At 36.6% G+C, this 10,832-nt stretch overlaps 1 protein-coding gene across 1 annotated transcript; it reads left to right on the forward strand.

Moving 5' to 3' along the window:
* The first annotated feature begins 7,149 nt into the window (after positions 1-7,149).
* LOC131019744 (non-specific lipid-transfer protein 1-like) lies at positions 7,150-7,957 on the forward strand. Its single transcript, XM_057948330.1, has 2 exons — positions 7,150-7,554; positions 7,761-7,957. The coding sequence occupies exons 1-2, from the start codon at positions 7,202-7,204 to the stop codon at positions 7,768-7,770; spliced, it is 363 nt and encodes a 120-aa protein (XP_057804313.1). The 5' UTR covers positions 7,150-7,201; the 3' UTR covers positions 7,771-7,957.
* The last annotated feature ends 2,875 nt before the right edge of the window (positions 7,958-10,832 follow it).

Here is a 10,832-nt window from a genome sequence, read left to right on the forward strand (position 1 = left end):
TCTACAAAATCCATCCGCCTCCCATCTCTTTCTCTCTCTCTTGAATGTTCTCCCCTCTCCGGCGAACAGCATCGCCGGTTCCGCCCTCAAATCTCCGGCGAAGCAACGGTAGGCGAGCCCACCGCCGAACCCTTGATAGGGTCGTCGCCCTTGCTGCCGCCAACCAAAGCTCTAGGCCCCAAAACCAGACATCCGACGAAGAGAGACGACAAAGATGTCGACTTCGTCGGAGAGACGACCAGAGTTCTAGGCCCCAAAACCAGAAGCCGCCCTGTGCCGCCGAACCACCACCACGCAGATTCAGCTCCCAAAAACCTAGATCCGCAAGTTCCCCTTCAATATTCAGCCCCCAATTTCAGAACCCTCGATTTTTTGGGTTCTGGGTTCGATTTGCAACAGTGGCGCCCCTCCCACGCCCTTCCTTGCGCTGCCGCCGAACACACCAACAGCTTGCGCCGTCGGCTCTCCTCTCTCTTCAACCAGATCCACCGCCGCGACAATGTCCCCTCTCTCTCTCCGATGGCAGCAGCCATCGCCTCGCGTCTCCTCTCTCAGATCCAACCATTTCCCCAAATCTTTGAGGTTATTTCTGATTTAGGGGTATGAATTGGGGGTTCCAAAATTTCAGATTTTTTTTTTTTTTTTTCTGATTTGGGGTATGATTTTGGGGATTATGATCGGAGGGAGCAGGGGCGAAGTTGAAAGGGGATGACTGGGGACAGCGACGATGGCTCGCCGGATCAAAGAGTGGTGGTCGGCGGCGACGGTGATGGTTGTCGGTGGTGTTTCTGAATTTTTAAAATCAAAAAACTCAATCTGAAATGTAAAATAAAAATAAATAAATTCAATAAACAAAAGTTAATCAACTACATTAATAATGTGGGCCACAATACTTTATCATCTAAACTACTTCTCCTTAATCTCCGTGCCCAAATGAAGTGTGTCTTCATTATTGGGACGGAGGGAGTATATTACAAGTATACATATGCATGCAAATGACTACGTGGAGGCTTCTTATATATAACTAAGCAAACGTGTGACGGTGTGAGGTCTACTAACGTGCATGACTCCTCAAGCCTACATGTTTTTTTATATTTAAATTTTAACTACTATAAATAGAGGAGAGATAGATGACATTTTTCCATCATAGAAAAGAAAAACAGAAGCCGAGAATTTCAAAAACATTAAAGGTATATTTACTTTTTCTTTATTTAAATTATATATATATATATATATATATATACATATTAAATTATATATTAATTATTTTTTAATTATTATTAAATTATATTTAATTTTATGGGATTAGGTGAGGTACGACTATGACGTTGGCTTTGATTTTAATTACTAAAGTTAATTTTCAAAACTTAAATTTCAGGTGTGAGATTTATTTCAGTACATGCTGTGGTTAATTTTTGTTCATTTTAATATTATGTGTTTACCATATGTGTTATGAATTACATCTATAGTTAGGGACCCATAAATAGGATCTAAGACGTCACAGTCCTTGGATTGCCACAATGCAATTTGAGATTATTATGCATCGCTAGGGGTCCGTAAATAGGGTCCAGGATGGAAAGGTCCTTGGATTGCCACAATGCGATTACATGTTAAAGGGTTGCAACCATTATATTGAGGATGTCACCAGGGGCTCGTAAATAGGGTCCAGGACTTTAAAGTCCTTGGATTGCCACCGTGCGAATTGAGGATATGTATGCAATGACCGTATGTGTTTACCGTTTTATTAACGTGAACAATGATTGCATGTTTCCACACTGAGTGTACTCTGTATGCTCATTCCACATTTAACATTTTCAGGTTTCGATGGTCGGAGACGCGTAGAAGGTCGAATGGCGAGTCAAATATTTTGAAATTAGCTTCATGTAAAGATGTTATTTTGAGTAAAATATTTTAAATAAAGATTTATTTCATGATTTTGTCATTAAATATTTATTTATATTTATAATTTTTTTTCGTACAAATATATATTTAAATTTTAATTAGATTTGGGTGTCACAAACATATTCTATGATTGAGAATGAATAATAATCAATCTCCTACGGCAAAAGAGTAGAGTGAAGTGGTTGAATGACGGGGATCGTAATACGGCTTTCTTTCATAGCATGCTCAAGTACAAAAGGAAGCCTCATATTATTTCGCATCTGGTCATTAACGGAGAGACTTGTGTTGACCAGAGCGTCATCGGCAGCCACATCGTGGAGTTTTTTTCGACGCTTTTCACCGAGATCACGCAGGCTCCTTTAGATTTTATCAACGTGGAGGCGGTGTTGGATCACATTATCTCTGATCAGGCTAATGAGATGTTGTCGATCATTCCCGGAGAAGAGGAGATAACAACTGCGGTCTTCCAAATGGATTGTCAGAGTTCGCCGGGGCCGGATGGGTTCTCTGTAAAATTCTTTCATAGCTGTTGGGATATTGTCAAGCTTGACATTTGGAAAGCGGTTACCACTTTCTTCATTAAATCGTACCTTCCAAGCGGCTGCAATGCTAATACTCTGATTCTCATTCCGAAGAAGGACACGGTCACGACGGTTGCGGATTTGCGTCCTATTGTGCTTTCGAACTTTCTCTTCAAAATCATCTCAAAAGTGTTAGCGGCTCGCTTGAGCGTGGTTGCTGCTCAGTTTGTTTCCAAAAATAAGTTTGGGTTTATAAGGGACAGATCGATACATGACTGCATTATGCTGGGTTCCGAGGGGTTTAACTGCTTGAGGAGATCTTGCGGGGGGCAGAATATGGCGTGTAAAGTGGATATCACAAAGGCGTTTGATACGCTTAGATAGGATTTCTTGATTAACGTGTTGAAAGTTTGTGGTTATCATCATCGCTTCATTAGGTGGATTGAGGTGATTTTGCACTCTGCGCGCCTCTCTATTCTCTATAATGGGGAGCTTTGCGGGTATTTTAGCTGTTCTAGAGGCGTTCGCCAAGGAGATCCGCTTTCCCCCATTCTGTTTCGGATTGCTGAAGATGCGCTGAGCGCACTCTTCCATAATTGTGTTAACTCTGGACATTTGGCTCCCATGCAGTTTTGTAGAGGTGTTCCGTTTCCTACTCATTTATTATATGCTGACGACATCCTGATTTTTTGTAAGGCCACAAAGTCGAACGCTAAGACGCTCCGTAAAATTTTGGACTTCTATGGCTCGATGTCTGGACAAATTTTTAGCCCGGAAAAGTCGCACACTTATTTCTCTGAGAATGTCTCGACCCGAGTTAAGAGGCAGGTTACTCGTGTGTTGCCGGTGTCTGCGGGAACCCAGCCCTTCTCTTATCAGGGTGTTCCGATTTTCTGCGGCACGCCCAGAGCTTCTCACCTTCGTCTGATTCTGGATCGTATTATAAATAAATTTGCTCGCTGGAAGGGGCTTCAGCTTTCTATGGCGGGGAGACTTTGTTTGATTAATTCCGTGATTAGCAGCTCGCTCACTCATTCGATGATGATGTATCTTTGGCCTAGAGCGTTGCTTCGTGAGCTGGATTCTAGGTGCCAGAATTTTCTGTGGAGTGGCGACACTCGTAAAAAACCGTCGTGTTCGGTTAACTGGGATAGAGTTTGCTCGATCAAAGAGGAAGGCGGTCTTGGGATTCGCTCCTTTGTTACTTTGAACATGTGCTTCCTTTTGAAAATGGCTTGGAAGGTCATCGAGGGAAATAGTTTTGGTTTTGATATCATGAAAAGACGCTACTTGACCCAGTGCTGTAAGGTGAAGAATGTGGCTCCTTCCACGGTTTGGCGGGGAATTAGAGAAGAGATTAGTGAGCTGACGAATAATTCCTTTTGTTATATTGGAAATGGGGAAACTACTCTCTTTTGGCTTGATGATTGGTTAGGGTACATGCTTGTGGATAAATGTTCCGTGCCTTTCTTCTTTAGAGACTCTCTCACTCAGATTGTAGCGGACTATTTTTTCGATGGAGTGTGGCACTTTACTCAAGCATTTGTTAACGCTTTCCCGCAAATTGTTTCCGACATTCTTCTGCTTCCGATTGGTGGTAATGACACGAGATTCTGGAAGCCTTCTCTTCAAGGCAAGGTTACCTCGGTTCTTGCCTTTGCTCATTATGGTCACAAGTTCCCTAATGTCTCGTGGGGCTCGTGGATTTGGGAACCGTTTATTTCGGTGAGGAGGTCTCTGGTGTGTTGGCGACTTCTGCATGACCGTATGCCAACTTATGACAAGCTTATTCGTCATGGCCTTATTACTCCCAACTGGTGCCCGATCTGTAGGAGGGACGCGGAAACGACGGAGCACATCTTCTGGAATTGTGAGTTGGTTCAGCAAGCTTGGGCGGCTTTCTTGAACTGGTTCGACTTCCCTCAAGGTTTACAGGAGCTGGACATTCAAAGCTTCATGGTGGTCGCTTGGAACCGTAAGTTGAGCTCGCAGGTCAATAAGTTTTGGAAAGCGGGCATCATTGCCTTGATTTGGGCGATTTGGATGCAAAGAAACAGCTGCATTTTTTAGAACAGGAACTTTTGTTATAAAAGGGTGCTTCAGGTCGTGAAAGTTTCCTTCCTCGAAATGGATTTGAATTTCAAGCACCTAGGGAGCATGAATAATGTTTGGTCGGATTACGTGGTGCTGCGCAAGATTGGCGTCAAAGGTAGACCTGCCCCGCCTCCAGAGATGATCTTGGTCAGTTGGTGGCCCCCGGTGGCGCCGTGGATTAAAGTTAACACGGACGGCTCTGCCCGGGGAGCGCCTGGCGCTATTAGCTCGGGTGGAGTTTTCCGTGATAATTGGGGATGGGTGAGAGGTTGCTTCCACTTCAAGCATGGGGTGGGTTTTGCGTTTGAAGCAGAGTTGATGGCGGTCATATCCGCCATTAGAATTGCACATGCAAGGGATTGCAATCATCTTTGGGTGGAGTCTGATTCCTCTTATGTTGTGGGCCTGCTTAAAACGCGTTCAAAAAATGTTCCTTGGCGGTTTTTCGCATTGTGGCAGAATGTTTTGGGGTTGTTGGATTCGTTTAGGCTTCAGGTGACTCATATTTTCCGTGAGGGAAATCAAGTGGCGGATATTATGGCAAATCAGGAACGGGCTGTGGGGTGGTGGCCTCATGAAATTGATGAAATCAATGATTGAGAATGAATAAATTATAATTGATACTCAATAAACTATAACTAAAATTAGTAAACTCAAATTTTCCTTAATTATTTATAATTCGATTGGAGATTATAATAGGTCCAGTCTCACACAATTTTTTGTCATATTAGAAAAGTTTTACTTGTAGGAAATATTCAAATTTAATTTAATATGTGATATATATATATATATATATATATATATATATATATATATATATATATATATTACATTTTACGACATTTTATATTGTTAGTTGTGTTTCGAATTATTATTATCTCATGAAAAAAAATAAAACCATGATGATGTTGAAAAATAAACAATACTTGAGAAATACATAACTCATAATGATTTATGTAAAGAATTTTATTTTAGGAATAATATATATATGTCCAATGTCATATTAAAAATTTGTAAGTATTTTAATATAAATTGAAATGTATTGTATAGTGATTGGGGGCGTTTAAATAAAAAAAATGTTACAAAAACCAAAATGTCAAACAAAACGTAAAAATAAATTAAAAAACAGAATATCATGTTCATATATGAATTTGTCTATATTTGTCTACGAAAATAAATGAATTCATATAGATATTGAAATGTATATTTAAAACACATCAAGCTCATATTATATATAGAAACAATGTAGTCAAATGACCATAATGAAGATTGAAAATTAATTTTTGGCCTCTAATCTTAAAACATCAAAATATGGCCATTAATTAGGTGGTATGCCTAATTTGCCCTTTTTACTCGGCCACTGGGGTGATTGCGACCGCTGGAAGCTTATGGGTGAGTTGCGCGCTCGCGGAAAAAAGGCAGTGCCCGCTGCGCGTGTGCCTAAGTGTCATACGCATCATTTTATTACTTGGTTTTATTTTGGATTTTCGTTGGCACTTATGGCACTAATAGTGTCATAAGTGCCAAAAGAACCATTTTAAACACTTCCCCGTAGGGTTTAGATGTTCCATTTAGGGTTTAGATGTTTCATTTAGGGTTTACATTATCCATTCATGGTTTAGATGTTTGATTTAGGGTTTAGATGATCCATTTATGATTTCTTGATTCTATTACTGTTATTTCTGTTGCACGTATGACACTTATAGCACTATTAGTGCCATAAGCGCCAAAATGACCATTTTACTTGGTTTTATTTTGGATTTCCGTTGGCACTCCAACGGAAATCCAAAATAAAACCAAAGTAAAATCTTGGCACTTATGGCACTAATAGTGTCATAAGTGTCTAACCCGACCCGGCACGCGACCCGCGCGCCTGATCCTACCCGGTCCGCCTCATTAAGGGTAAAAACGTCCAAATCAATAAAAATGGCCAAATTTTATGTTTTTTCAATGTGTGACCATAAATTGTGTTTTATGCTTCATTTTGACTACTTCAAAATTTTACTCTTATATATATATATATTGATATAGTGTGAAACAGAATATAATATTCATAAAAATAAATTTAAAAATAGAATAAAATGCATATATTGAGATGTGTTTTATAAATGAATTCATAACTTAATTGAGACTAACCGAAATATTATGTTTATGAATTCATTTAAGTTCATAAATTTAAGGAGACTAAACAAAACTTTTATGCTCACGAATTCAATTAATGACCTTGAAAAATAATGAAAAGACAATTGAATTTATATTCATAAATATTTTAAATTTAGTATATTTAAAATTCTAAATATTTTTATTAGGGGCATTTAAGATAAAAACACATTTTGAACTAAAATATTATGACTATTTTATCCTCGTTGAAAAGGTTTAATTTGATCAGAACCAAAAAAAAATTTACAAATACTATTGCTAGTATTAACATGCACATGACATACAATAATTTTCAAAAAAAATCTGTACGAACTTTCTTAATATAGGTAATCGATCTGCTCAAAAGCACAATATCATTAATAATAACATTGAATGAAATCCAACAACTTACCAACTGCAAATCCATCTAAATCATAAATGTAAATATTTTTCTCCAAAAATCCTCTATTTAAACATCACCAACCTCAGCTATTCTACACACCATCAACAAACACTTGCAACAGAAAAATATCTTTCCTTAACCAATGGAGAAGGCAACAATCCAGCTGTTCCTCGCCGCGATCATGGTGGTGGCCGCTCTAGCGCCGCCGCATGCGGAGGCCGCCATCTCATGCAACACGGTGGCGACTGACCTCTCCCCGTGCATCAACTACGTGCTGTACGGCGGGGCGCCGGTGCCGCCGGTCAACTGCTGCCAAGGGATCAAGTCCCTATACAACCAGGCCTCCGCCACCGCCGACCGCCAGGCCGTCTGCTCCTGCCTCAAGTCCGTCGCCAGCTCCGCCACCCCCGCCATCGTCACCAACGCCGCCGCACTCCCCGGCAAATGCGGCGTCAGCATTCCGTACAAGATCAGCCCCTCCACCGACTGCTCCACGTAAGAAAATTCAAATTAAATACGCTTGCAAGCTAGGTGAATCGAACCCTGACCCATTGATTGAAGGGACTAAACATCTTACCGATTGAGCTGCATTTAGATGTTACCTTTGATGAATTTAATTAACATTAGTTATGTTATATTTTCATAAGTAATCATGTTATATATGTGATTATGTTTTGTTTAAAATTAAATTGTTTTTGCAGAGTTCACTAAGATGGTGGAGCAGGATTGGAGCCTTTCCTCGAATGATGGAGCAACGTAGGACTAGAATAACTAATTAGGGTTTTGTGTTGGTTTGAATGCTTCTGTTTATCGAGAGAAGAGTTGGCGTCTAAGTAATTAATGTAGTACTTGTTTATCTTTAATTAATATCTAAATCAGCTTGCTTTGTGTGTTCTTATCTGCTTTAGTTAACAATCTTATTCTTCCTTATACCATAAGTAATATTTCTCTTAAATAAACTATATCCATTTATTTATTTATTTAAATTAAAGAAAAAAGATTGAAATTTTGGTAACGTAGACGAGTTTAATAAGTGAAAGATTCGTTTCACGAATTTCTCCAAACACTTTCCATAACCTTTTCACGTAACGTTACCTTTTCTCACTCACTTAATATCATGTTTACACATTTTCAGAAAAATAAATTGTGAGATAAATTGAAACTTCATTTCGTAGTCGAAAATGATTTAAAGAAAGTCAACATATTTCGAGTTACTTTATCTTTGTTTGTTCATTTTTTTCATCATTGGAAGAAAGGGTATTTTCAAACTCTATTATAAAGTGATAAGTGGCAATGGCTGAAAATAGCCATTCTCATTTCTGGAAAACAAAAAGGAAATACTCGGACTTGTTAAAATATACTACCCATGCAAGTTTAAAATGAAATAAAAAAAGTTCCCCTTAATAACAAGTGAATAAAAGAAAATAAGAATTAAAAAATTTCAAACCAACTCTAATAGTAAAAAATAAAAATAAAATAAAAAAAGGCACAGCCCTTCTAATTAATTTCGGAAGCCACCTCATTCTCAGACATTTTTTTATACCAACAATTAAACGTAAAATAGAAAAGAGTCATATTATCACAATAATATATTTGTATACCGAACAGAAAGCACTATTGGATATTTGGATCCTATAACAATTTGCAATAATTTCGTTAACGGTAAAGATTTTTGGACACTAGGTGTCTAATTAGGTTCATGCTTTAATATTAATTTGATTGGTTTTAAGCTATTTAGTGATTTGTCTAAAATATCATTTTCAAAATTGAGCCAATCGATTTTGTAGTTATTTTCAGAAGTTTTATTTCTGAAATTTTAGCTATTTAGTTTTTTGTTTGTTTCCAAATTTATATTATTGATTTGATTCCATTAATTTAGAGATTTTCCTAAAAATAATCTTAGATTTGTTTCTACATATTTTATTTGTTTTTTATTATTTCCAAAATTATATTATTGATTTGTTTCCACTAATTTAGAGATTCTCCTAAAAATAATTATATATTTGTAAAATAATCTTACTTAATTATTTTTATTTTAATACACAATTAAGTTTAGGACGTCGTTTAGAAGTATTAATCTTACTTAATTATTTTAGAAACAAATAAAAATAAAATAATTTAAAAAAAATATAATAATATACGTGGAAACAAATCTAAGATATTTTTAGGAGAATCCCTAAATTAGTGGAAACAAATCAATAATATAATTTTGAAAAAAAAAATCGCTAAAATTTCGAAAATATAACTTCCAAAAATAACTACAAAATCGATTGGCTCAATTTTAAAAAGGATATTTTAAACAAATCACTAAATAACTAAATAGCAAAAAAATCGATCAAATTAATATTTAAGCAAGAATCGACTTTTCACTAAATATTTAAGTCCAAAAATCACTATCAGTTTGTTAAAACGTAATTAAATAATGAGGCACATGGTTATAACATTCTCGAAAAACATTAATATGTTTCAACAGGCATATATTATCTGTCGTCCTATATATATATATATATATATATATATATATATATCTTTTAATAATGAGTTTGGAGAATGCAAACTCTTTATTGGGTTTTTCCATATGTTGAACTGTTATTGATCCAGTATCAACTAGAATTCTCTCAAAGTATTCTCGAGTCTTATTCCCGTGCACTGGTTGCATGTCTTTATGTAGATAAATATTTGCAATTTGCAAGGGAGAAAGACCTTTTAGGTCATTTTCAATTGGACAACAATTTAAAAATCCAGAGACGAGATATGGATATCTTATCTCTTCTTTTGTTCCTCTTTGAAGGAAGATAGCATCATTATAATATTGAATATCATAGGCTTTTTCATCATTTTCAAATTCTTTAAGATAATCAAAATCTTTTAGATTTTCTTCTTCACGTGAGTCAGAGCTTTTAGCTCCTTGTGGCTTTTGGAAATTTTGATAATTCTTTGATGGAAGAATTGTCATGGGCCTTTTCCCTGAAGCTTGTCGTTTAACGACCTGTGACCACTGATTGTCCCTGTAAAAATTCACGAGTAAGAAAATCCGGTAGGGAGTTAGATTTTCCTGAAATATGTTCAATTTCAAAATCGAAACATGCTAAAATAGCTTGCCATCTAGCAAAAATTTGTTTTGATGCGATGTTTTTAACATCGTTAAAGAGAATATATTTGGCAGATTTGCAATCAACTCTTATTAAAAATTTATTGTTTAAAATGTCTCCTTCAAATTTAAGGACACATTTAACAATAGCAAGTAATTCTTTTTTAACAGTAGAATAATTCTTCTGGGCATTATTCCAAATTCCAGATGTAAATCTAACTAGTTCTTCTTTAGAATTTTCAGGGTTTCTTTGTTTAAAAATTCCACCATATCCGATTTCGGATGCATCTGTCTCAATAATTTTGAATGCTTCAGGATTAGCAATAGATAAGCATGGGAGTTCTTTAACTCTTTTCTTAATGCGTTTTACTGCATTAGTATGATCTTCAGTCCATGGTAAAGGATTTTTCTTTAACCTTTGGAATAATAATTTGCAATCTTGTGCAAGATCCTGATAAAAATCTCCGATATAATTTAGACTTGGAGTCAAATTAGTCTCCCTGAAGTCTGGCAACTTGAGAGCATAGCTCCACCTGTTAAAGAAGAAACTCGAAAACTTGAGAGTATCATACAGTTTGTAGATGGTGATGCTGAAATTAGATTTTCTTCTCAAAGAAAATTTAGAATAAAACTAGATGAAGAAGCTAGGTGCTCAACGTCTTCAGTTCCCTTAACTGAACAA

This window comes from Salvia miltiorrhiza, chromosome 4, assembly GCF_028751815.1.
Source record: "Salvia miltiorrhiza cultivar Shanhuang (shh) chromosome 4, IMPLAD_Smil_shh, whole genome shotgun sequence".
NCBI classification, from domain to species: domain Eukaryota; kingdom Viridiplantae; phylum Streptophyta; class Magnoliopsida; order Lamiales; family Lamiaceae; genus Salvia; species Salvia miltiorrhiza.